The sequence below is a fragment of the Coffea eugenioides genome, chromosome 10 (genome assembly GCF_003713205.1).
Source record: "Coffea eugenioides isolate CCC68of chromosome 10, Ceug_1.0, whole genome shotgun sequence".
Taxonomy (NCBI): domain Eukaryota; kingdom Viridiplantae; phylum Streptophyta; class Magnoliopsida; order Gentianales; family Rubiaceae; genus Coffea; species Coffea eugenioides.
Genome location: NC_040044.1, coordinates 14,232,849 through 14,260,720, shown reverse-complemented (window position 1 = coordinate 14,260,720; position 27,872 = coordinate 14,232,849). Strand labels below are relative to the sequence as shown.

Here is a 27,872-nt window from a genome sequence, read left to right as displayed (position 1 = left end):
CTTACACTTGGATTGGGTTGATCGATTTGATCGAATCCACCGGTTCGATCTGTTCGATCGTGTCTTCAGTCTTATATTTATTGTTAATCCCAAAATTCAATTAAACCAGTTTCTCGACCAAAGATTCAAAATTCAATTAAACAAATTGAACGATTGGTTCGATCGATTTGATCGTGTCTCTAGTCTTGTTCAATGGTAATCATAAAATTTAATTAAACCGAAGAACCTTAAATCAAAGAGTAGTGATGAAGTATACAGAACATGCAATAACGAGTTAAGATTAATGATCGGTTTGATAGACTCGATCGGTTCGAAAATTTATAAATGATCACTAAGCAAACTGTCTTACACTTGGATAGGGTTGATCGATTTGATCGAATCCACCGGTTCGATCTGTTCGATCGTGTCTTCAGTTTTATATTTATTGTTAATCCCAAAATTCAATTAAACTAGTTTCTCGACCAAAGATTCAAAATTCAATTAAACAAATTGAACAATCGGTTCGATCGATTTGATCGTGTCTCTAGTCTTGTTCAATGGTAATCCTAAAATTCAATTAAACCGAAGAACCTTTGACGGGTATTTTACATACGTGCAAGCTAAAAAATACCGAATTACACCCGTTCACTGCAAGTATACATATCAACTAGTAGTTTAGGGTATATATCGGGTTGATCCCACAGGGAAGAGTGAACAATTACCGGTATTACTAAAGCTTCTCTATTATTTAGACTATCAATGAATTATGACAAATTTATCCTACTGAAATTATACAAAATAACAAATAAATGCTCCTTAGGTTGTGGTATCCCTAACTACTCATGCAAGTGCTATATTTGGATCATTGAATGCTACATCTAGGCTAATTATGGTGTAATTTCTTTATGTATTTGAATCCTACTTTCGTAGTGAATCAATTATACTTATAACTAATCCATACCTATTCTCATGGTTATGAAATTAGTTACAAATTCATTTCTTCAGTGAAATTACATGAAATGAATCACTAAAAACCACATAGGTGCACCTCTATTCTCGTGAGTGTACTTCCTATGTTTAGCACTTCTTGAACTAGTGTTAAATCTCAATTTTCATTGCAGAAATAACACCTTAGATAATCACAATTAATGGTACCAGATTAATCATGATTTCAAGAGCTAAAGTGCTAAATAACTTGCTCAAATCATAGCAGTTAATCATCTTTTTATTCTATTTAAACAGATATTTATTCATATAACGTAGCTAAATATTATTTAAGTTGTGAAAGTATCTTTTGAAGCGAGAATCGACATTTTTAGATGAAAATCACCGGTTACTCAACACTTCACAGACTCAAGTTGTTTTGCATACTCTTAATTCAAGTACCATTTTACGCGAAAGTCGACATTTGTAGATGAAGACTCCCGGTTACTAAGTACAAGAATCATTGGAGTAGAATAAATCTTTTTTTTCTTCTTTTTTTTTTCATTTTCTTTTTTTTTTCTTTTTTTTTTAATAGCAAAGAGAATAATAATTTTCTAAAAAAATAATCATGAGAAGAGTATTGCACTTATTGACCATATTTGTCACTTAACTAAATAAAATCAAGTAAAGAAAAGAAATTTCATTAAATATGCAAAAAAAAAAAAATAGGCATAATTTTCTCCACTTCGCAAGATATATTTTCCTACAAATGCAAAATTATAATTACATAATAGTCATTTCCAAATTAAATGAGAAAAGTAGTTTCCAAATCATATATATTTATCTCAAATGTAGAAGGAATTTGAACTACTAATGGTATGGAACTTTGTTACCCCTTTGGATGAAATTTAAAATTTAAAATATTTGGGGCAAATTTGCAATTTTTGAGAAGATGTTAGAAAAAATTTAAATTTTAACACAAGTCCAATATTTGCAACTAATAAGTCAATCACATACAATATATATAATCTCAATTCTCCCCCCACACTTAACATACACATTGTCCTCAATGTGTAAAAAGAAAAATCAAGATAAAGAAAGTAATACTCCCCTATGATGTGATTGAGTATGAAGCTTCAAGGTACGTTGTTCGCCTTTCTTCATCGCTTCATGAGTTCCATTTGGTAACCATTAGAGATATAAACCTAAAAATAGAAAATGAGAAACAAAAGTGATAATAAAGGCTTAATAAACATATAACGGCGATCCGTAATTCCTTAGCCTTTGTGGTGGTGATGTACCTATAGAAAATACATAATAAGCAACTCAAGGTACAAGAAAATATATGAGGAAAAGAAGAAAAATAGAACCAGGGAAGTTGCATTTTTTTTTTTCAAAAAAACGTGCTCAGAAAACGCGACTCTTAAAAAAAAATGCTCAGAAAACGTGGCTGAACAAAACGTGCCATAAAGCTGCGTTTTTGAAGTCGCATTTCCTTCACCAATCTTGCAGGATTGAAAACGCGGTTCTTTGAGAAAACGCGACTTGGAGGCGCGTTTTCTAAGCCGCGTTTTTAGTTTGATCCAGGCTTGAAAACGCGACTGCCATCAAAATGCGACTTCAAGTCGCGTTTTAAGGGCGCGTTTTCTGTTCTGCAGGTGCAGAATTGAAAACGCGATTCTGTGAACACGCGACTCAGAGGCACGTTTTCTTGAGAAACGCGTTTTCTGCTGCGAATTTTAGCAGAAATTCAACTTTTGAAAATTTACAAATAATACCCCAATCATTCAAAATGCATCATAAATCATTTGTTTGTAAAATTTATCAATGTGCACACATGTAAAACATTAAAAACATGCATTTTAGCCCCTTTTAACGGATCAAAAACAACAATTACTCAAATCGAGGGGTTGAGTTCCTTGATCAAATTTCGCCTTTTTCACCTCATTTGGTCACTTTTGCTTCCATTTCCAATACCTACAAATGAAAAATAACAAAATAACTCAAACACATACTTTAAACATAAAATCACCCCAAAATAACATAAACTTAAACAAACATTGGGTTGCCTCCCAATAAGCGCTTCTTTAAAGTCAATAGCTTGACTATTTCACCTTATTTTTCAAGGAGACTTAGTTAACGAATAATCCATCATTTTAGGTCGTGGTGGATCATTAAAAGGTGGCTTTATCGCGAAAGCCACATAATCTAATGATGTGAGAAATGAAAGTGCCTTACATATTCCAAATGTTTCATAGATCTTACCTTGAATATGCACCACTTGAGAACTTACCAAAGGAAATGCCATGAAAGTATCTTGGGCAGGAATATCTTTAAAACCTGTACTTTTTATACACTCCTCAAGAGGGGTGAAAATTGAGCCATTAAAACTCACCTTTTGAGGTTCAAAGTTAGTTCCAAAGATATTATCATGTGAAATGGATATTTGCTCATTAAAACACTCTTGAGATTCATCATTTTCATCAAAATGCAACCCATTTTCACATACAACATTCCCATCATTCATGCTAGGATCATTTTGCACATTATTAGAGGAAATAACTTCACACAATGCATTCAATTGCTCATGTATTCTACCAAAGTGAGAAGCTAATTCATCTATTCTTTCCTCAATCCTATCAAAACGGTCGAAAGTTGCATTTGCTAGCTTTTCTATTGCTAAATCAAATTGATTAGAAAAATTTTCTACAGCTAGCTCCCAAGATGCATTAGAATCATTAGCTAATGGTTCACTTTCTAATTCCCAAGGCAGAGGTGCATTAGCTAACTTCTCTATTGCCAACTCCCAAGATGGTTTTGATTCATATTGGACACTTTCAGGTTGGTAATCATAAAAATTTGGAGAGTCACTATATACACATTGATTTTCCCAACCATAAGCAGGAGAATTGCTCCAATTAGCACTATATTGATCAAAACAAGGATTGTAATGCTCTAATTCATCATAATAATCCACATTTTGTGCTTGCATACATGTATTAGTAGCATGATAACCTCCACACAAGTCACAAATCACATGATAAGAATTAAAAGCATTAGCATTCCTCCCTTGCTCAATTTCATGCATCATGGTGTCCATTTGAACTTGTAACTTAATTACATCAAATTTTGCCTTTAAGCACCTTAAACCATCTTCAAAAGACATACATTCAGTAAATTCTTGGTTACCTCTGTTGAAGGAGCTTTGCACTTGATAACCATCCATTGCCAATCTTCCACTTCTCAAGCATTGTCCTCCAAATTGACCTACCCTTCTCATCACCTAAAATTGCTTTTAAACAACTTAAGAGCAAGATTAGTAAGAAGAATAGGTTATAAAACACATACACATAAAAACACTAAAATAACAGAAAATAACATTCACACTATAACTAATAAAATGTCTAAACTAATAAAGTTGCTCTTCACACCGATATTGCCAAATCTTCCCCGGCAACGGCGCCAAAAACTTGACGGGTATTTTACATACGTGCAAGCTAAAAAATACCGAATTACACCCGTTCACTGCAAGTATACAGATCAACTAGTAGTTTAGGGTATATATCGGGTCGATCCCACAGGGAAGAGTGAACAATTACCGGTGTTACTAAAGCTTCTCTATTATTTAGAGTATCAATGAATTATATCAAATTTATCCTACTGAAATTATACAAAATAACAAATAAATGCTCCTTAAGTTGTGGTATCCCTAACTACTCATGCAAGTGCTATATTTGGATCATTGAATGCTACATCTAGGCTAATTATGGTGTAATTTCTTTATGTATTTGAATCCTACTTTCGTAGTGAATCAATTATACTTATAACTAATCCATACCTATTCTCATGGTTATGAAATTAGTTACAAATTCATTTCTTCAGTGAAATTACATGAAATGAATCACTAAAAACCACATAGGTGCACCTCTATTCTCGTGAGTGTACTTCCTATGTTTAGCACTTCTTGAACTAGTGTTAAATCTCAATTTTCATTGCAGAAACAACACCTTAGATAATCACAATTAATGGTACCAGATTAATCATGATTTCAAGAGCTAAAGTGCTAAATAACTTGCTCAAATCATAGCAGTTAAATAGCCAAATAATAAACACTAACAATCATAGAAAGTTCAACCAAACCCAAGGCATAAACTTTAGAGACACATAAATAACACAAAATCCAGAACTTGCATATTAACTAAATTTGGAATCAAGTACAAAAGATAAAGAATTGGAAAGGAATGTAACCCATGTCACTTGAGCTCATCACCTTGCCTTCTTCATCTCCATCTTAATCCTAGTCTAGCAATATACAAGAATGGATGAACTACACTAGCTAAACTATCATACACAAAGGAAATTGAAGAACTACATTTCTGCACTTCAAGCTCTCTCCCCCGTATGATTCTCTCCCTCTGATTGCTCTCTATATAAAACTGATATGAGGTGCCTTTCCACTGGTCCAAAATTTCTGCTATGATTCTCCAAATCTGAATTTGTTAAGGGAGTCAAAAATAATGGCTTTTGACTTGGAACCTTGGCTATATCTCTTCCTTATATCTTCTGAAGCATGTGCAGCCTACATTTTCTCTCCAACTCTAGCTGGAAAGTAGTGTGAAGATGAGAAAAATGGCTGAGCAAATTACAGAAATTCGGCTGCCATACACGTTTTCACTTTTGACCTCACTTCAACTGCATTTTTCTCCATGATGAAGGCCGAACTGGCTTTTGTGGAAAACACAAAAGTTGTAGCCCTTTGAATTAGCGTTCCAATGCTTCAAGAATCATCTAATTTGGAGATCAGCGGACAGAGATATGGTCAAAATACCATAGACTGGTCAATTCTGGGCTTCAGCTTTCGACCATCCAGATAAGTTTCTGTGTTTCTACCTTTTGACCAAGAAAACGGCTGAATTTGACTTTGATGTCTTCATACCAAATGTAGATATATCTCTTAGCTTCAAAATGGTACCAAGATCACCTTGATCCGATCATTGTAGCTCCTGATATAGTCAAAATACGAAAATGTGTCTGAGTTGTCAAAGCTGACTTTTCTTGATTTTTGTCCTCAAATTGCATTTCTTCCTTTTACACTTCATATTTTATTTTCACCACTTTTGATCCATCATCAATCATCCAAATATCTTCTCAATGCACTTCATTTGATGATTGAATAATTAAACCTACAAAATATGAAGTTTTTCCCATAAAAATCAATAGAAATGCAATGTTAGCCACTTTAACATAAAATGTAGATTTTTACCAAAACCTTAGTTATTTTAGTTATAAAACTAAATAATCAAACCAAAATTAACTAATAAAGCACACTAAAAATACGTAAAATAAACTCTTATCAACCTTAAATCAAAAGGTAGTGATGAAGTATACAGAACATGCAATAATGAGTTAAGATTAATGATCGGTTTGATAGACTCGATCGGTTTGATCGTATCTAGTTCGATCGGTTCGAAAATTTATAAATGATCACTAAGCAAATTGTCTTACACTTGGATCGGGTTGATCGATTTGATCGAATCCACCGGTTCGATCTGTTCGATCGTGTCTTCAGTCTTATATTTATTGTTAATCCCAAAATTCAATTAAACCAGTTTCTCGACCAAAGATTCAAAATTCAATTAAACAAATTGAATGATCAGTTCGATCGATTTGATCGTGTCTCTAGTCTTGTTCAATGGTAATCATAAAATTCAATTAAACCGAAGAACCTTAAATCAAAGAGTAGTGATGAATTATACAGAACATGCAATAACGAGTTAAGATTAATGATCGGTTTGATAGACTCGATCGGTTTGATCGTATCTAGTTTGATCGGTTCGAAAATTTATAAATGATCACTAAGCAAACTGTCTTACACTTGGATCGGGTTGATCGATTTGATCGAATCCACCGGTTCGATCTGTTCGATCGTGTCTTCAGTCTTATATTTATTTTTAATCCCAAAATTCAATTAAACCAGTTTCTCGACCAAAGATTCAAAATTCAATTAAACAAATTGAACGATCGGTTCGATCGATTTGATCGTGTCTCTAGTCTTGTTCAATGGTAATCAAAAAATTCAATTAAACCGAAGAACCTTAAATCAAAGAGTAGTGATGAAGTATACAGAATATGCAATAACGAGCCAAGTTCAGTATGATCGGTTTGATAGACTCGATCGGTTCGATTGTGTTTGGTTCGATCGATTCGATCATGTCTTCACTACATTCACCAAAACCCAGTATTGTTCACTAAATTTTTATTAATTTAAAAACATTATTTCAGTTAAATTCAAATTTTTTTATTACATTCACAAATAAAACCACGGGTTCAAACCTGTTGCGGGTTTGAAAACATTGGTATATTTGTTTTTATTGTTGTCGGTTTGAATTGTTGTTTTTTGAAAAACTAATTTTTCCATTGTTTTAAAAAATTATTTAAGAAATTTAGAGATAAAAGTTTCAAACGGATTCAGTCAATTAGCTACTATTAAAAATTTTTTTTTACACCAATTGTCACCCCTTTAACTTTATATATTGTATAGATAGATGTATAGATGTTGCTCTCCTAAAATGGCCAAGGAAATAAGCTAATCCAAAAAAGCTTCATTATCAAGCTCTTGAAATTATATAAGCGATATTCCGTTCTTAAATTATCTCAAAATTTAGTTGGCATGGCATTGGCCATTACTAAGTGATTTGGACAAAATTTAGTTGCTGCGTATAATAATCAAACGAACCAAAACTCAAAAGCTTCCTTCAAGACAGTCCGTACATGGGAAACAATGTCCAGGTCCAAATTCTAACATCTAACTTTCAAAGAACAATAGAAGACCAACAAACCACATCTTGACCACTCATTGAATTGCAAATTGAAATAAATGACAGCCACTAGTAGACCCCTAGCAATTCAAACAGAGAAGAATAGGGCCAGCAAGCTTAGCAACTATAAAAGATACTAAATCAGATTATATTGGCTCAAATCAACTTCAATCCCAAGTCCATCCTCACGAACCCAACTGATTTCCTCATTTTCATTCTCAACAGCAGGATTGCCTACATCACTTTGCAAATATGTCTCAACATCCATGGTTGTCCCCATGTTATATCCAGCTCTTGCAGTGGTAGAGATAACAACTTGCCAATCCTTATCAGTTGGATCCTCCACATAAAAAACCTGTGATGCTTGTGAAGTGAGTATAAATGGCTCAACATGAGGCCTCACATTTGCAAAATTGACTACAGTAAACCCATCAGCATCTTGTTTCATTCTCGAACCATTCGATATCCAATCACATTCGAATAACACCACCCGACGACCTCCGTAAATTAATTGAATTATATTTTTCAAGACGCCAAAGTAAACTAGTTCACTCAAAACTGAATTTTGATCCCTTACACTTGCAAAACTGGATGTTGTTGCATTGACTGTAACACCACTATTCTACGTTTTTCTTTTCTTCTCAACTTCATTGGTATGAAACCGAAATCCATTCACAACGTACTTGTCATGTTTGATTCCAACAACATCTGGACCTTTAGCAAGGAACCTCAAGTCTCTCAACACCGAAACATTTTGAGGAAGTTCTAACTTGTCAATCTGAAAAAAAAAGATGATGAAACTATATTTCAATATGAAGAATTTGAATATTACTTAATAAATTATTCAGAATTTTACTTACATGTTCAGCAAACCAACAAGCAAAATTTTTGTCGTGCAACCGCTCTTTTAGATGCTGTGCAACTTGAGGATGAGCTTCTTTTATCAACCTACGATGCTGCCTAGAAGCACCAAAGGTCAATATTGTAATCATACATCAATTCTACAATAAAATTTTAATGCATCAAGTTCTAGTTGAACTTACTCTATGTAAGGTGTGATAGCATCACAGTTAAATAAAATATACTGATGCGCTTTACTCAAGATATGAGCATCAAAGACTGTTGGCTTGCCCCTCCCCAAAGGATGTCCTGATTCAGAGAATATATCTAAACCATCTTCAATTTCCTTACGTACTTCTTCATTTCTGCTTGAACGATTGAATTTTGTCTCAACATAGTCCGCAAGATACAATGAGCAAAAGTTAATGCATTTTTCTGCCAAGTAGCCTTGAGCAATCGAACCTTCAGGCCTACTTTTATTTTGAACATAAGATTTTAATGTTCCTAGGTACCTAAAGTATCATCATTCCAAACTCTCTAATTAGTTCCAAAAATCAAAGAAAGCAAAAAAGGAATAAACATTTAGGGCATAATTAGAATTACAAGCAGTACCTCTCAACATGATACATCCAACGATAATACACCGGCCCACCTAATTTCACTTCAGTTGCCAAATGAACAACTAAATGCACCATGACATCGAAGAAGGTTGGTGGAAAGCATTTCTCAAGATCGCAGAGTATAACGGCAATTTCACTTTCCAAATGAACCACATCTTGAGGACAAATAACTTTAGAACAAAGTTGCCTGAAGTATCTACTCAATCGAATCAAAGGATAGCGCACAGATTTTGGCAAAGTCTTTCTCAAAGCTATAGGCATCAATTGCTGCATTAGGATATTATTATCATGACTTTTAAGCCCCGAAATTCTTGGTGGTTTTACTCGAACGCATCTTGAGACGTTAGCTGCATAACCATCTGGAACTTTCACCTTTTTTAGCACATTGCAAAACATAGTTTTCTGTTTTTTATCCATTGCAAAGGAAGATGGAGGTAAGTACACCTTTCCAGGTTCTGTCTCAATGGGATGCAGCTCTTTTCTTATTCCCATTTCTCTCAAATCACGGAGGGAATTATAATGGTCCTTTGTTTTATCCTCAATATCCAGCAATGTCCCCCAAATGTTTTCACAAACATTCTTCTCAATGTGCATGAAGTCAAGATTGTGTCTTAAGACATTATCTTTCCAATATGGCAAGTCAAAGAAAATACTTATCTTTTTCCAATTAAAAGGCAGCTTCGGATTACCTTTCACAAGTTTTCCAAATTTAATTTGCAAGTCTCCCAATTCACTCACAATCATATCCCCAGTTTGCAAAGGTGGTCGCTTTCCATATTCTTCGGTGCCATCAAAGAATTGGGCTTGCTTTCTAAATTTATGCTTACTATCTAAGAATTTACGATGACCCATATAACAATATTTGAAACTATGAGTCAAACGTCGTGCATGAGTGAACTTGTGACAAACAGGACAAGCATATTCATCTTTAGTGCTCTACCCAGATAACATTGCATATCCAGGGAAATCACTAATGGTCCACAATAGAGCTGCATGCAATTGAAAATTTTCTTTTTGGGATGCATCATAAGTTTGAATACCAAAATCCCACAATTCGGTCAGTTCTTTAACTAGAGACTGTAGATAACATCAATATTATTCCCAGGAGAGGATGGTCCGGGTATTAACAAGGACAACATGAAGTACGGTTGCTTCATACACATCCACGGAGGTAAGTTATATGGTATTAAAACCACAGGCCAAGTACTGTGTGTAGAACTCATGTTGTTGAATGGATTAAACCCGTCAGATGCCAACCCCAATCTAACATTTCGACAATCCTTAGCAAATTCTGGATGTAGATGGTCAAAAGTTTGCCAAGCTGGAGAATCAGCTGGATATCTCATACAACCATCTTTTGTACGTTTTTCCTCATGCCATTTCATTTGAGATGCAATTTTAGAAGACATAAATAGTCTTTGTAATCTAGGTTTTAAGGGAAAATGCCACAACACTTTTTGAGGAATTTTCCTTTTTTCCCCAGTTGGATCATTTTCTGAAGCAACCCACCTAAGCTCGTTACATGTTTCGCATGAAGTTCTTTTTTCAGCACTACCCCAATAAAGAGAACAATCATTAGGACATGCATCGATCTTTTCATAACCCAACCCCAATGTATTCATCAATTTCTCAGCCTCATAATAAGAATAAGGCAAATTAGTCATGGCCTCCGGAAATGCTTCTCTCAACAGCTCAACAAGCATATTAAAAATCTTGTTACTCATCTTACCAAGGCATTTTAGGTGAAGCAAACGAATAATGAAAGACAACTTCGAGAAATTTTTGCAACCACTGTACAAATCCTGTTGAGAATCATCAATCAATTTGTAAAATTTTTCAGCCTCTGACATAGGAACGTCCCCTTCTCTATTCAATTCACTTGTTCCATGTGGTATCCCAAATACATCATGGACCAAGTCTTGCATGTCATTAGTCCCATTTGAAACCCCAATTGATGTATTTTCAGAATTAGATGTGGCTTCATTGTAGTTTGAAAGTTCTCCATGTGCTATCCAATTATTATAACCCTTGATAAATCCTACCACTTTCAAATGATCACATGCTTCCATTTTAGTCACACAAACACCCATGCCGCAATCTTTACAAGGACACAAAATCATTCCGTGACAACTTGATCTAGAAAATGCGAAGTTTAGAAATATTTGAAGTCTTGTCTCGTACTTTTCACTTGTTCTTGGAAAATCCATCCAACTTTTATCCATACTTTTAATATAAATAAATGTCCTCCAACAAGCTTCCAACAGCAAGAAAACAACAACTACACATTAGTACTTAATCAAGCAGTCTCGAATTTCAAGTTCAAGAATTTACAGTCTCCTAAATCAAGCAGCCCAGCAAATAAAGGAAATCAACAAAATGCACAATTTCTCAACAATCTGTCAAAACAGAAATTGCAAGCAAGCGAATAGAAATTTTATTTACCTAATAACAGGACAAAGCTCTTCGTACCAACTCCTGCGCTCGCGTTTTCGCAAAATTCCTAAGTTCAATCTGAAATGTCAAAGGTTAAACAAACATATGACCTCAGTGCTAAACTGCCCTCAGTGCACCAAATATAGGGATGGGCACAATATAAATATCAAATATTATTATCCACCTTTGAATTAAGAAAATTTTAGTGAAGAAATTTTAAACTTTTTAAACAACTAAATGTCAGCCTCATCTCTTATCCTATACCCTTAGAACCCTTTCTAATAAACTGTTCAACTTTAATCCAGAACAATTCATCAATCACATAAAAAGAACTAAAGAAACCAATTTATATATTTGCACAAATATGCGAGATTTACCACTTGACCATGATATTAATTGATACGCATTATAAAGAATCAAAACTCTCTAAAACTTTTATGAAATAGAAGGTTTTCAGCCCTTTCGACTACATAGATCCATTTAAATAATTCAAGGAGCAAGTTACATATGAAGTGAAATGCAATGCAAAAGGGAAACAAATCAATTATGTTCACCAAATAAATTTTATCTGCCCAATAAAAGGCAAAAAAATAATTTGAGAAATCACATTGAACAAATTACGTTGTTATAGAGACAATAAATTCCGACCACATTTCCTCTTTTTGAAGCAAAAGAACATTGCCTAGGTAAAGGGTTGCCTTCATTTTGGCTATTGATGTGAAAAAGATGACAGTCAGAACAGAGTGAAATAGTCTCAAGGCTTAATTGGAGTTCACACATCCGAAGCCACCTCAATTCTGGAATTCCAACACTTAGGTAGCTACGGCTAAGATGAGGAAAGCAAAGGAATGGAACGAGGAAGATCAGGGGAAACCTCTACACTAGCCGACTAAATTTAAGCCAACCAAAACTTCAAAGAAACATATATCACAAGAACAGGGTAAGAGGTTCTTTTCACATTTGGATAAATGTTGCTGCACAAAATCAAGAATGAAGAAAAATATGAACATAGTTGCTTAAAGAGAACTTCAATTATAACTAAGTTTCATAGATTAACATCAAAAAGAGATTCAGAGAAAGTAATGAAAAACAGGGGGGATTGACATTTTATCGAATAGGTTATTTTATCGAATAGGTTATGGGCAACAAGTTCATTGTGTTTACCACTTTCTTTTGGAACAACATATGCCTGAAGTATCTTCCCGCTTTCCCAATGTAGAACTCCAATCTTCTAACTATTACTCCTTGCCTGCCCTTCCAGATGTCTTAGCCGAGGGACAACAGTTGATGTTAGAAAAGATGAAGATGGTTTTCAAGGTGCTTGGATTCCTACAACTTTCTTTTGGCCGAGATATAGCTTGTTTGCGGAGAGGTGAGAGAGATGAGAAGAAGAAAATTTTGGCCGACACATATAGCTTGTTTGCCGGCAGAATGAAACTTCAAAGTATTTCACCAAAGTGTTTTGGATTTTGCCAGCAAAATGTTTTGCAAAATTTTCACCAAGTTTTGGCAAAATAAAACGACGTCGTTTTGTGTCTTTTTTTTTTTTTGGTCATCTCACATTTTTTCAAGTGTCATGATAGGTAGTCTAAAGGCACATTATTATTTTTATATCAGATGAAATAAAAAAATTTATAGTACATATTATTGAGTTGATTAATAAGTGTCATGATAGGATTGCTATAATAACACAAACCAGAAAGTGTCCTTATAGGTATGTCAGGAAAGGCTATTTTTGTTGTAGTGAATAATGCTCTTACTTTAGCCAATACACTTGTCAAAAAACCGAATGGAATTGAAAAAGCAAACATTTATAACTGTGTTTGGATAGATTGCTATTTGAAATAATTACGGTAACACTTTTTGTGATATGATGTATATGGGATAAAAAATAATTGAAAATATAAAAAGATGGGTTGGAAAATATGTTTACGATGCAAGCAAAATATTATGTGAAATAATTCAGGATCTTGCTGTAGTGACGACAAGTCACCTCACGAAATACTAAAATAATGTTAGGTGCCGGTAGTTGTCTAAGTTACCTACCTTTAGCGACAATTTTGGTCCTTTAGCGTCTTTTCTAATTCCATTAAAATAATGATTATAAATTATGTGTAAGTTTTTAATTAAAATGGTAAGTTTGTTCACTAAACTAGTAACTTTAATCATTCATCAAATTTAAACTTACTAATTATAGTTGTTGTAACTTTCTTAAGTAAAATGGTAAGTTTGTGAAAGAAAATAGTAAGTTTGGACAATTCACCAATTTACCATTTGATTTGTAAAAGTTACCATTTTTCAACAAAAACTTACCATTCTGTCAATTAAACTTACTAATTATAATTGTTGTAACTTTTTTAAGTAAAATGATAAGTTTGTGAAATAAAGTAGTAAGTTTGGACAATTCACCAATTTACCATTTTATTTGTAAAACTTACCATTATTTGAATTAAACTTACTAATTATAATTGTTGTAACTTTCTTAAGTAAAATGGTAAGTTTGTGAAATAAAGTAGTAAGTTTGGACAATTCACCAATTTACTATTTTATTTGTAAAACTTACCATTATTTGAATTAAACTTACTAATTATAATTGTTGTAACTTTCTTAAGTAAAATGGTAAGTTTGTGAAACAAAGTAGTAAGTTTGGACAATTCACCAATTTACCATTTTATTTGTAAAACATATCATTTTTCAACAAAAACTTACTATTATTTGAATTAAACTTACTAATTATAAAGTAATAAGTTTCATTAGAGAAGTAGTAACGTTTGGTATTTAAAGGGTAAATTTCATATCACACTTATAATTTACTAATTTTATTACCAAAGTTACCATATTACCACTTGATGTTACTGTGAATATTAGAAACCTAAATGAATAGTGGTGCAATTGTCGCTAAAGATACCAATCTTGGATGTGGGAACCGCTGTTAACTGGTTGTACCAATACTTTAATGTAAAATATTCACAAGTTATAATAATGATCGGCACTATACGAACAGCCATCAATATTTAATTTGAGCGTACCCATGGGAAACTGCCAAGCCACCAATTTGAAAAAAAAAAACCGAGGCTGACAAGATGAAACATAGGCATAGAAAGGTTGCCATGAACTAGTATCCACCAATCACCCCGGAAAATTCAGCATAAAAGCAGCAACTAATTCTGCCATAATGCTATCCCAGATCGTGTGAATTTGTGTTTTCTTTCACTCAAAGACAGCATAATTACGGGCCTTCCACAGGAACCAGCAAATATAGCAAGGCAAATTTTGATTGACAAAATCAACAAATCTGTTCTGACGAGGCCGAAACCACCATGCAAGAACCTTCCTTTAATATATTTTTAAATACTTTTAATCTTGATTTAACATTGAAAATGGCAAATTAACATACTCTTGCAATAATTTTTAAAATATTTAAGGAAACTTCAAGCATTAGGCAACAACCTACAAAACTCAAAAAAATTCCTTAATGTACCAAATTTAACGTTGTTAACAATTAAATTTGTACTTATCAACTACCTCCCACTTTGTACGACCCATCCCAACAATTGGTTACATAAATAATCAAATAATATAATCAAAGAGAAATCTAGTAATCTAATAATTCAAATGCCAATTAAACCCAAAACATGAAGTCCGAAAGGTGTTTCTGAGTTTAGCCATTTATCAAGTTTCTTGCAATCACTTAGTCAGGGTCATGCAAGCTCATCTTACTCGAATCTCAAGGTCATCGAGAAGTAGGATATTATATTAAGATGCTAGAAGACCAATTTTGAATTCATTTATATTAGTTTCTTTTGCTTTTTGCTCAAATGGTTTGAACAATTCGCTTAAAATTAGAACCTTTGTTGTGTTCGCAATTGTCCATTCTGGTTGCATATCAAGTCTAGTATACAGATACGAGTAAGAAGCACAAATGTTATCAAAACATAAATACTCGTTGTGAGCAATTGTAAAAGAAAAGTATTTATAAATGAGTTTGAACGTGTGTTGTGTGTTATTCCATACATTACATGAATATATTGTTACTTGTCATGATGACTATTGGTGTTAGGAGTTATTCTTTAGAAGGACTAAAAAATATTTGCTATTATCAATTTGTGTCCTCACTGAAAAATATTTGTAACCCCACCACTAAAAGTACCTATTTTTAGAAAAATGTTAATAAGAAAGAAGAGTATAAAGATATTCAAAGTATGGGATAATTAAAATTGAATTTTTTTTTTTCGAGTAAGGGCGACAATCGACAGAAATTGATTACTGGAAGGTTAATTGCAGATCTTAAGCTTAAAAGAGTGTGCACGTATGCATGAACATTGTTGGCTTGTCAAACCAGCAAAAATAAAAATTTCTACTCTAATAATATGAATTCGAGTGTAGTGGTGTGTAGGATTGTATCTACAATGACTGGGTGATTTATCTTCTTAGAGAAGCAATAAACAAAAAGGGAGATTGTGGAAAATTAACCTAAGTAATTTACTTAAATAAAAATAATAATTCAAAAACTAATTAAATAAAACTAAATGAATAATATACAACTCTCTAGTCAAAGGTTTAATCTCCACTTTGGTCCATTTACTGATCATCGATGCAAAGGTAAAATCAATTATTCATAAATAAATTGGTTATGGTTGTTAACAAGTTCTGCCAACCTGCCTTTCCTTACTTTTTCAATAACCATAACAACTTATGTGATTATTTCTCTTGCCAATTAAGCAACCCTAAACAAGCTCTTAAGATTTAACCTATTGACAGCATTAATAATTAGAGAAACTATCAATTCTAACCAACAAACACACAATCTCGATTAATTTAAACTAGATTATATATTCCAGTGACATAAATTCGAAAGTTTCTATACAATCAAATTATATCAATTGCCACAAACACTAAAACCATCAAACAATTACGGATTTGATATTTTAGATGACAATAAATTATTCCTACAATTAAATAGTGGCCAATTATTTAATCGTATAAAATAATCATAATCATGAATGAACAGGAAATATATAGATACTTATAAATAAATGAAATAACTAAACTAAATTAGATCTCACAGTGTTGTTGAACTAAAACTTCAATTACCCTTGAACTAGAGAAAAAGTTTAGCCACTCCTCGCGGTGGATTCGCGGCCACAAGAAATACTAGGATTTATTGTAGAGAAAAAGAGAAAAAGGAATAATCTCCCAGGGCTCCCCAAGTTCCACTCTATTTTACCCAAAAAGGGAAACTCTTTCCTAACTAAAAAGGAATCCTATTAAAACAAGGGAAAATGGCCAATTTCGTCTCTATACTTTTTTATAGTGTCAATTTAGTTCCTATACAATTTTTTTTGGCCAATTTGATACCTATATTTATTTTGCGGTACCAATTGAGGAATGCCGCGGCGGCTACACCGTGTAAATTCGATAAACCTACTAATTGAGCAACTAAGCAGGGGTATTTCGGGCACTTCACTGTTGGGTTGAACCGACGAAGGATGCAATTCTAAACCTGCTGGATTTATGTTGGCAAGATTCCTGTGGAGTTTTGGGAATATTGGGGCTTTGCTGAAGAAGCTCTACTGGATTTCAGTTTCCTCTGCTGTTCTGTTACAAGCTATCACCAATTAGAAATCCCTCTTCTCTGCAAACCAGCAGAGAGCTCTCTCTTCTTTTCCCAGCTGTTTCAGTACGTTTGAGGCCCAAAAGGACTTGTTCTGGAGTAATATGTTTTGGGGACTTCACATAAAGTGATTTTTATCACTTTTTTTATTCTTTAGAGGGCCTCATACCTGATATACATCCCCTTTTCTTTTATTTTTTTGGAAGAATTTAAATTATGTTAGGTAATTGATTTTTGTTTAATTCTGTTGCAGGGATACAAGCACATTCTTGGAGATTTTCTAAGTATTTGATTCAGGGTTTTGGAGTTGAGTGATTGAAGAAAAAGAAAATAAAAATGCCAGAGCCTCGGAGATAAGTCTTACTGAATCAAGAGTACCATAACAAAAGGCCAAAAATCATGGTTCAATCCACCAAGCCCGTGAGGAAGATTCGGGTCTTGTTACGATTCGGATGCTACTGATACTGATTCATCAGATGATGCAAGGGTGATTCAGAAGAAGCCTAAGAGATTTCTTAGGGAGATTATTCTCCCTATTGTGGAGTTGAAAAGGCAACCTCGTTAGCCTGTGGCTATGGCTGTTGCACCGAAAGCTAAAAATTCCTGTCAAGAGAGCAATAATTGGGAGAAAAACACCCCCAAGAAAAAGACTGGTTTAGCTAAACTGTAGAGTTAACCTCAATCAAAGCCTTCCTCTTCCAAATACAAAGGTCTCAGGCAGAGGAAATGGGGAAAATGGGCTGCAGAAATTCGCTTCCCGTTCAAGGGAAAGAGGATCTGGTTGGGTAATTATTTTATAAATGAAGCTTCAAGAGCCTATGAAGCGAAACGACTTGAATTTGAAGCTAGGGCCATGGCTGATCAAAATGCGTCTGAGAAGTGTTCTAATGTCAATCATGAATATAATAATCAATCTAGCTCAATGGCGGTTTCCCAGCCACATAATCAAAATGACATTCCTTCTTGTGTATTTGAGGACTCTGCTGAAAGCCTGGTCTTGCGTACGTCACCGGCATCTATCCTCGAGTTGGAGTGAGACCTTGTCTGCTACTCCGGCTATGGCTTCTGTGGATGGTGATAAGCAAGATGAAGAAGAAAAGGTGAAAAATGAAAAAGCAGTGAAGTGCCTGAAATACCCTTGCTTAGTTGCTCAATTAGTAGGTTAATCGAATTAACATGGTGGCGCCGCCGCGACGTTCCTCAATTGATACCGCAAAATAAGTATAAGTATCAAATTGGCCAAAAAAATTATATAAGGATTAAATTGACACTATAAAAAAGTATAGGGACGAAATTGGTCATTTTCCCTTAAAACAATGATTCTATTTCCTATGAACATAAGATATGGCCAATTGGTTTTGTGATAGAATCGAAAATCTCCAGCCCAATAAGGAATTTGAATTCTTTCCTAATTAACGACAACAATGAGATGGTGCCTGATATTTTAAACAATGAATCCGAAATCCAATCCCGCGAAATACGGACATTGTAGATGCACTAACGCGCCCCATGCCTTGTAGAATAAAGCCTTCTGGAAATTCAGCCTTTAATTTCGTATAAAGCCTTTAGAATAAAGCCTTTAGAATAAAGGCTGAATTTCGTAAATTCAGCCTTTAAATTCAGCCTTTAGAATAAAGCCTTCTGTTTTTATTCTCTTTTCACCACAAATTCCTAGAAACGACATCAAAATCCAAATATAAGTATAATCTAGCAATTAAACTCATAATTTAGCAAAATAAAGGAGAAAATATTCACAAATTAAGTGCACAATTAACTATCTAACAAACATCTCAGAAAACATGTCTGTGAATGTGATTGTTTGAAATTTTGTTTTATTATTTCCAACATGTTTTTTTTAAAAAAATTTTCTGTCACACATATCACATCATAAAAATGGCTAATAACCAAGACTCATCCTCAATTATAGCTAGTTTTACACTTTGCCTCTTAAGGTGATGTTTGGCTCACTTACACCCAAAATCATTAGTCAACTGTAACATTGTATAACGGGAATTTCAAAAAAACCCTTAAGGATTAGTTACAGTGAATCTGCTTAAGATATAGTGTGTTCACATTTAACCCTTAGCATTATTCTTTTCTTACGGTCATTTATCTCCAAGACCATTAGTCAATTCTAATGTTTATAACAACCTAAACAAAAATTGTTTAAAAAAGCATTAATATTCCTGACATAATAATGAACAGACTGATAAATGTATGGATATGGATTTTGTTAATTTCATCCCACAAGTACACTTTTTGCGCTTGAGAGAAATATCCTGCCCATTATACACGAGATGAGAAAAAATATATCATTGAAAAATTAAAATATTAGAATATTACTAAAAGTTCAAAATTGCTTATAGAGTGTTAGTACCTCCTCTCGGACGTGCATATGGGTGTTCTTTTCATTTAGTAACTAGATATTTGCTTTTTATGAAAGCATACATTTTTTTTGCTGTTGGTCATACTAAAAGAGGGGATAAAAATAATGGGCTTGACTTCCAAAACTTCCTGGGTCTTTCTTTAACATACTATGTTGAAAGCCACTTTTCTCAAATTTCAACAATTTAAAATAGGGGCTTTATGATCACATTGATGAATTTGACTGACGGAGGGACAAAGCTAGGAAAAGATTGCAAAACTCGCTCGCCATATCCAGTGGCAGAGCCACAATGGAATGAAGGTGGGCAATCGCCCCCTCAAATCTGATAAAATTATAGAATGGTTTTAAAACTTCTTAACATATTTAAGTTTCCACTATATTTTGCACCCATTGAATTATGTAAAATTCTCTTTCTTAGTTGATTTGCCCTTTTGTAGATTTAAGAAAATTCTTTCTTTATATAGATTATCCTCTAAAGTTTTATGTATTCCCTACTCGTTCTCCATTGACCCCCTAAAAAGTAAAATTTTTTATTGATTACTTCTTTCAAACATTTTGGACATGTTCCAAATTAAACTTTGACTTCACTTTAATAGGGAAAAAGGATTTTCATTTTAAATTGAAATACATAGTATTTCTTTTAATATAAATCTCAGAGCATCTTTTATGCTGAAATTGACAATCGCACCCCCTCAATATAGGATCCTAGCTCTGTCATTGGCTATAACTAAGGGTGAATTTTTGTACTTAATCCTAAAATGTGTTTTAGTGATTGATACAACAAATTTGATTATCATATGTTTAGGAAAATATTATTTATACCCATTTTTGTTAATAATGTTCCCATTGTCATTTTAATTATACGATTTTCATTTATTAGACTATATGATAAAACAAATAGTGAGAGTGCAAATAACAAAATTGAAGTGCAAATAACATTTCTCTATGTTAATTATAAAATATCACGTCATAGTTACAGTTATGTATTAATCATCATTCATTTACTCTAGATTTTTAACAAATAGCTGTCCCATTTTGCTTAAATTTCATTCTTAACCTCAGTAGTTGGGTAATAGAGTGGTATGTATAAAGATTTTGCGAAAATATATTAACTTTAGTACTGTAAACACAAAACTTATCTTTGACATTTTCTTATACTTAGCAGAATATGATGACCTTTTGACAATATATATACATATATATTAGCAGAATTTCAATCGAGTGAACATGAGTAATTGGCAACTGAAAGACGACTCTCCCGTCCAAGCAGCACGTGACAATGTTGGACTTCCATGGAATCTTACAATCATTGACTACTATTCATGAATCCATGATCCACTACTGGATTGGGAATGGAGGGAGGGCCCTGATCTGTGACAGGCTTACAGAGTTATGATCAGATAACTGAGTACTCCATTCCCTAACTGGTGGCTATCTGAGGCTAAAATTCAAGGCCTAACCAAGTACAGCCACAACTTCTAGAATGGTACTTGGTACATTATTGTCATGAACTCCCTATATCTGTATCTCTCTAGCACATTGAATGTGTATTTGTCACTTGGTATTTGCTTCATGATTTGCAAAATGGGCAGCACGAACTTCATTCTGAGTAGCGATGCATGGAGAGATAAAGATGCCGCCAAATCTGAAGGCTGCGCCGCAAATGTAAGAAAATTATAAAAGTCGTATGTGACATTTAGGGGGAGTAAATTCGGACCATGCATGTTGCAGAATGTTAGAACACGACCAGTGTACATGCCTCATTCCAAAATTGGTGTTCATCAATAATTTCTTTTATATTTTTTGACAGGCAACGATTTTGCAGTCTGCTGAGATTATGACCAAATTTCCTTAAAGGCATAATTCAGAATGGAAAGAGAAAAAAGCATGGTTTATTTTTCTCTTTTGGAAAAACAACATCCCGAAGCAGTGAAGTGTACTGAACATTTTCTTATCCATCCCACTATGGTCCGATAGGCAATGGTCTTGAGAGAAGTTGACAAAAATTCATTCCACTTTGCACCCTTAAACTTTTGATGTATTCTCCCATTCTCTCCCTCAACTTCAATTTGAGACCTTTTTGCACCCTGAAATGTTTTAACCATCCCATGTAGTCCAATGGTTGTTGCTATCCAAAAATTGACTAAATCACAGGCACGTGAGTATTAAAAACTAGCAAGGATATTCTATGCAAAACAAAAAATGTCAAAGATAGTCGTTATGTAAGGCCAACAATGCAAAAATCAGATGTACATAGGCAACTAGAAATACTAACGCACCTCCTATTTGATGCTCACTTGCCCGTTTTTAAATCAGGAGTTTTGTGGACAATGAACTAATTTGGACCAATTCGAAATAGATAAAACATATTAGAGTTCAGCAAATTCTAAAATTGAAGTTTAGGATACACTGTGAGTATTGATGTGATATTTAAGGGTGCAAAGTAGACACTTGATATAGTGTTGATGTTTCACTTAATTTTTCTTGACACTTAAACTATCCAATGAAAATGGGACAAAATAAAACGATTTAGGGTACATATTGTTTGAAAAGCAAATTTTGGGGTGCAATGTTGGAACAATATCAAGTTTAAAGGTGCCAAGAGGAGTTAGTGTTTTATTTAAGTCAACATGGCCCTGTTTGCTTGGCCAGTATGGTTTGAATCCAACCAGATGTCATCTTGCTTGTAGATAGTTGACTAAGAGGTCATCTGGTCTCTATCTCTAGTTTAGTTAATAATCCACTTGGAAGGGGAAGTACCATAGGAACTAGAAAGTACAAAAGTAAAATGTGTATACCTGATAAATTGAGGACACTAGTGCCTTCCCCACCTACATTCCAACGCAGAAATAAATAAAAGATAAAAAGCTATCTCTAACAAATTGGGAATTGGGAATTTCCTTTGCATGTGTGATGGAACTGTATGGTTGTGAGATATTGAGAATAGGTAACCAAAAAGAGAAAAAAGAAAAAGATATTGAGGGTTGAGAGTTGAAACGAACCAGTCAAATAGGGACCAAAAACGGCCATAGCGATCCAGTAAGTAGTGGAAAATCTGCCACAGCAACCTTTTCTGCAACTAGCTTAGCGGCATGTTACATATGTTTTGTTCTTTAAACGAGCAGATTTCAAAAAGAACAAGGTATAAAGCTGTAAATGTTCCAACAGTATTTTTGACAATCCATATTTGGAAGATAAGTTTTATTTAAAGGAACACTGGAAATAAGTTATTTTTGTATTTTTTTTAGGTAAAATTGGTCACTTTCATTAATACAGAAATAGGCTTGTACAAAGAATTCATTCAATACATGAAAAAGCACTACTGCTAAATAGTATATTATACTGTAGGTAAATACTATACAAAGCAAGAATGTGAAATTCCCAACTCCATAGCGAGGTCCATAGCAAGAATGTGAATCAAGTTAGTTTGTATTATATTACGGCTTTCTTCGCAGATTTTTCGAAATTGGATATTGCACTGATCGGGATCAAGGGAAACGACCTTAGATAATTTGTGATTATTAATGAGACTGTATTTTCATGTGACTAGCTAGGATACAATTATGTACATTTCTCAAGTTCAACGATAAATGTTTCAATGGTTAGCTAAGGACAACATTTTTAACCCCTTGTCCCCGTAATCCTTAGCTAGAAATACTGTAATTCTTGCATGAGTTGCATGGCTCTTTCTATTCCCACCGTACTTCTTGTTATGGTAAAGGATGAAATGCACATTTCAACGTTGTAAGTGTTCGGTATGGAACATATTGCTGATGAATCACAGTACTGACACCATGTGCTGCAAAGTAGTGCAGAAGCTGGCTACAGCACAAAGACATCCCTGGCAAACTTCACTTCATTGAAATGTATACTCATTGGTCAACTTCCTTTTTTTTTTTTTTTTTGATTTTTGGGTAATTAGTTGGTCAACTTCTTTCTTTATCTCATTTCTTTTCTTCAACATCTGATATTCTGATAAATGAATTTAGACGAAATCCAAGCCGATGAGGATTCAATTAACCCATGTTTAGACTTATTCCATAAATATTGCCTCGTTTATCATATAGAGGTGCAACAGAATATGTTGCTAATTTTTCTCGTCAATATGTTAGCAAAAATCTTATGATATTTTTACATATATTATAGTTAGTTAAGTAATTTAATGCCATACAAGAAGAACAAATTCAACATTAGGGCCACATATTATTTGCCTTTAAGGGCAATAATTATTTGTTATCAATTTCACAATTTTATTTCCTTGTTTATCTCTTAAAATAATAGAGGCACACTTTCCAAGTTCTCTATATATTAGATGGCCATCTTTTGACGTGAGAACATGCTCTCCATTCCCTTTTATCTTCTTGCAATCTTTACTTGTTTTTGTCTCTCACTTTCTTCAGATAAAATGCCTAAGCAAGTTGAGATCGAAGGCAGAGAAACAGCACCAAAGGGGCACTTTGTAGTGTACGTGGGAAGTGAAATGACTAGGTTTGTCCTTCCTACATCTTTTCTGAAGAATCCATTATTCCAACAACTGCTTGATAAGGCTGCTGAAGAATTTGGTTTCGATAACAGAAGCAGAATTGTTCTTCCTTGTGATGTGTCTAAGTTCCAAAGACTCGTTGCCTTCTTGGCCAAACGCTAGCTAGATACTTCTTGGTATATTCCAATGATGCTTTGTCCAATGTAAGTAGTGCTAGTTCTAAACTTTTGTTGCTTTCCTCAACATTAGCGAAGACATTGGGTAAGACGTTTTATTGGCTTTGAGGTAGGATCAAAACCCGAAAGTCCAAGGTGTAAGCCCACTGAAATTTTAATTTTGAAATTATGAAATGGGTTACAAATCAAAATAAAAGTGTTGTAATGCATCAAATACTTAGTTAAGATACATCAATGAATTAGCTTAGAATTTTCTGGACCTCGCACATATTTAGGACCAATCTCAATTCTAAGAAGGTTAATATTGCAAAATTAGAAGTTGTGCACGACTTTCATAAAGTAAACTTGTTTCTTTGAAAAATTTCAGCTCAAACTTTGGACCTTAGTTGCAAAAGAATTACCTAAATAATACATTGCATGCCCATCGCTAGCTGCTCCAAATGCTGCCTACAGTCTTCTTCGTCTAATCAAACGTTTCTTCTCTTATAGTTCTGAAAAATTCACCAATTATTTAGTTCACAACTTTGAAGAATTTCGCTCTTTCCAGTGCATCACATCAGTTAGCAGAGCCAAATGTCCATTCAGCATGTATTCCTGTCTCTTTATTTGACCTCAAGAACTTTCTCCATTAATCGGCTTCTCTGCAACCCATATTATTTTTGTATTTTTTTTACCTGTTTATTCTTAGTCTCAGGGCCTACGCTTTTTATGCACTGGCTACGCCTCAAATGTTGGGGCATTATTGGGCGTTTAACCAACGAAAATGCATTGAACATGTTTTGTAAAACAATGAGTGTAGTATTTCACTAGACAATAAACACACAACAAAAGCTTAGGGTCCGTTTCGATTGAGTGTTTTTGCGCCTGTTTTTGAAAAACTGTTTTTCACATTCCAAATGCTACAGTAAATGTGTATTTCAAAAACAACTTCAAAAACACCATATCCAAACAATATATCAAAAACAACTCCAAATATATTTCAATTATCTATATTTAATTTGTATATTTTAATAAGCATATTTCAATTTGCATATTTTAATTATGTATTTTAATATGTATATTTCAATTATATTTTAATATATTTTAATATGTATATTTCAATTATGTATATTATATATATATTATATTAATATAAATATATTTATTTCAATTATGTATAATATTATATATATTATATCAATTGAAATAAATATTATATATTTAAATAAATACATTTATTTATATATAAATTTATAAATATATTTACGCAATTTTGTTTTATAATATATATTAATATGTATATTTCAATTATGTATATTATATATAAATTATATTAATATTAATGTATATTATATATATTATACATTTCTAATATTATATATTTATACATACATATTATAAATATTTTATTTTATTTAAAATATATTTTTATATATTTATAATATATTTACATAAATATTATATGTTATATAAATTATATATAATATAATATATAATATATTATACATTTATATAAATGTACATTTATACATAATATATAAATATTTATGTATATTTATAATATACATTTATATTATGTATTATATATAATATAATACATTTATATATTTATATTAATATACATAATATTAATTTTATATTTATACATAATATTAATACATGTATACATTTATATTAATTATATTAATACATTTCTACATAATATTAATACATATTTATAATATATTAATTTATACATTTATATAATATTCATTTATAATTTATACATTTTTCATAATATACACTTATACATTTAAATATACATTTATGTTATGTATTATATATAATATAATACATTTATACATTTATATTAATATACATAATATTAATTTTACATTTATACATAATATTAATACATATATACATTTATATTAATTATATAAATACATTTCTACATAATGTTAATATATATTTATAATATATTAATTTATACATTTATAATATTCATTTATAATTTATACATTTATAATAATATACACTTATAATTTATAATATATTTATAATATTCATTTATAATTTATACATTTATAATAATATACACTTATACATTTATATATTTTTATATGAATATATAAATATATTTATTTATAAATATCTATAAATGTATTATAAATGAATAAATGTATATTTATATAAAAATATAAAATTTATAATTTATACATTTATACATTTGTAAATATAAATGTATTATAAATGCATAAATGTATATTTATATAAAAATATAAAAATTATAATATTCTAAAAATACTCAAAAATATGTTTCAAAAATACCTCTAAAAATAATCCAAAAAAATCTACAGTAAAAGTTTTTCATATAGTTTTTGAAAAACAATCCCAAAAACAACTAATCCAAACGGACTTGTTTTTCAGATTTGAAATGCTACAGTGGTGTTTTTGAAAAACAACCCCAAAAACAGCTAATTCAAACGGAGCCTTAGTTTATTGAGTACCTATTTGAGACACAGAATAAACGAATGATCTCAGAAGGAATAGGTTCATGTCAAAGTCCATATACTAAAGGGAAATCCTAAGCTGGATTCATATGCTAAAATGTTCCAACTCAATGACCAATCTGAGCTAGATCAGCTTGACCAATTTGAGCCATCCAATTCAAGTTTTTAATAAAAATCCAATTCAAGTTAAAGTTTTTTTTGGCTCTTTCACTTGTTGATGGCCCAGATCTGAACCACATTAGCTCAACCTAATGTTGGGCCATCAACTATTCTCTTCAATTGCCCATTACTGTGTCAGTAGGGTTACAAGCGAACAGATTAGAGTTGAACTTCCGTGTAATCTTTTTTTTTTTTCCTGAAACGATAGAAGTTTTTATTTCTACTAATAGAGAAATTACACTGTATGAGCAAGGGCTCAAGTTTTTCTTCACAAAAGTGTACTAAGACACTGAGGATCAAAGAATTCCTCATCAAAATGTAAATGCATTGCTTGCTTGCTCAGTTTATGACTGAGGCTATTAATCCTATCATTACCGGACTGAATATCAAATGAGCATGTCCTAAACATTAAGTTAAGATCTTTTATGTATTGTACGTGGGCTGCTAGTCGCATGTTGCATGGGACTTGACAGTTGATAAGCTTGGAAACCTGATTGCTTGGTGTCTGAAGTTTGATATTGAGGCAGCCTCGTTCCTTTAGCTTGCAAAGTGCCAACTGTATAGCCACAAGATTGTCCAGTACAGGTGATCCAGTGCTTCTTTCTTTCATCATCCACACTGCACATATGTGGTGCATGCTGTTTTCTGCCGTAATGCCAATTCCCATGTTCTGACCTTCGAAGTGCTGTCCCACATGTACACAAATGCTCAGTGTGTTTGCATCTTCACCCACCATTTCCTCTTGTGCATTTGCTGTATCTATTTCTGAGATGCTCACTTGTTGTTCAGCCTGTTGGGATTTCAGATATTCCTCCCACTCCATGACTGCCTTTGTAATCACTTTCATTGGATGTCTCTCTTTGTCTTCGAACTCTACTGCATTCCTGGCTTTCCAAATCTGCCAGAGAATGTCAACTGTCAATGTTTTATGTTCCCTTCCTTCCTTCCTAGCTTTAACTTCCATTAGTA

General features: G+C 32.8%; 2 protein-coding genes and 1 pseudogene across 2 annotated transcripts; 2 read left to right on the top strand and 1 right to left on the bottom strand.

Annotated features, from left to right (window-relative positions):
• Positions 1-7,857: 7,857 nt before the first annotated feature.
• Positions 7,858-10,033, bottom strand: LOC113750476. Its single transcript, XM_027294443.1, has 5 exons — positions 9,174-10,033; positions 8,765-9,073; positions 8,582-8,681; positions 8,405-8,499; positions 7,858-8,308 (listed from the first exon to the last, which is right to left on the bottom strand). The coding sequence occupies exons 1-5, from the start codon at positions 10,031-10,033 to the stop codon at positions 7,858-7,860; spliced, it is 1,815 nt and encodes a 604-aa protein (XP_027150244.1).
• Positions 10,034-17,627: 7,594 nt separating this feature from the next.
• Positions 17,628-18,264, top strand: LOC113750475 (annotated as a pseudogene).
• Positions 18,265-18,286: 22 nt separating this feature from the next.
• LOC113750474 (auxin-induced protein X15-like) lies at positions 18,287-24,259 on the top strand. Its single transcript, XM_027294442.1, has 2 exons — positions 18,287-18,389; positions 24,015-24,259. Exons 1-2 carry the CDS (start codon positions 18,287-18,289, stop codon positions 24,257-24,259), a joined length of 348 nt encoding a protein of 115 aa, XP_027150243.1.
• Positions 24,260-27,872: the final 3,613 nt, after the last annotated feature.

What these genes read in the sequence shown, in the direction of transcription:
- LOC113750474 (XM_027294442.1), top strand. Translation starts at nt 18,287, where the DNA reads ATGGCTTCTGTGGATGGTGATAAGCAAGATGAAGAAGAAAAGGTGAAA. An exon ending in CTTAGTTGCTCAATTAGTAG is followed by an intron (nt 18,390 to 24,014) that starts GTTAATCGAATT and finishes CACTTTCTTCAG; the next exon opens with ATAAAATGCCTAAGCAAGTT.
- LOC113750476 (XM_027294443.1), bottom strand. Translation starts at nt 10,033, where the DNA reads ATGGGTCATCGTAAATTCTTAGATAGTAAGCATAAATTTAGAAAGCAA. An exon ending in TGGATGTATCATGTTGAGAG is followed by an intron (nt 9,074 to 9,173) that starts GTACTGCTTGTA and finishes ATGATACTTTAG; the next exon opens with GTACCTAGGAACATTAAAAT. An exon ending in CTTGTTGGTTTGCTGAACAT is followed by an intron (nt 8,500 to 8,581) that starts GTAAGTAAAATT and finishes TTTTTTTTTCAG; the next exon opens with ATTGACAAGTTAGAACTTCC.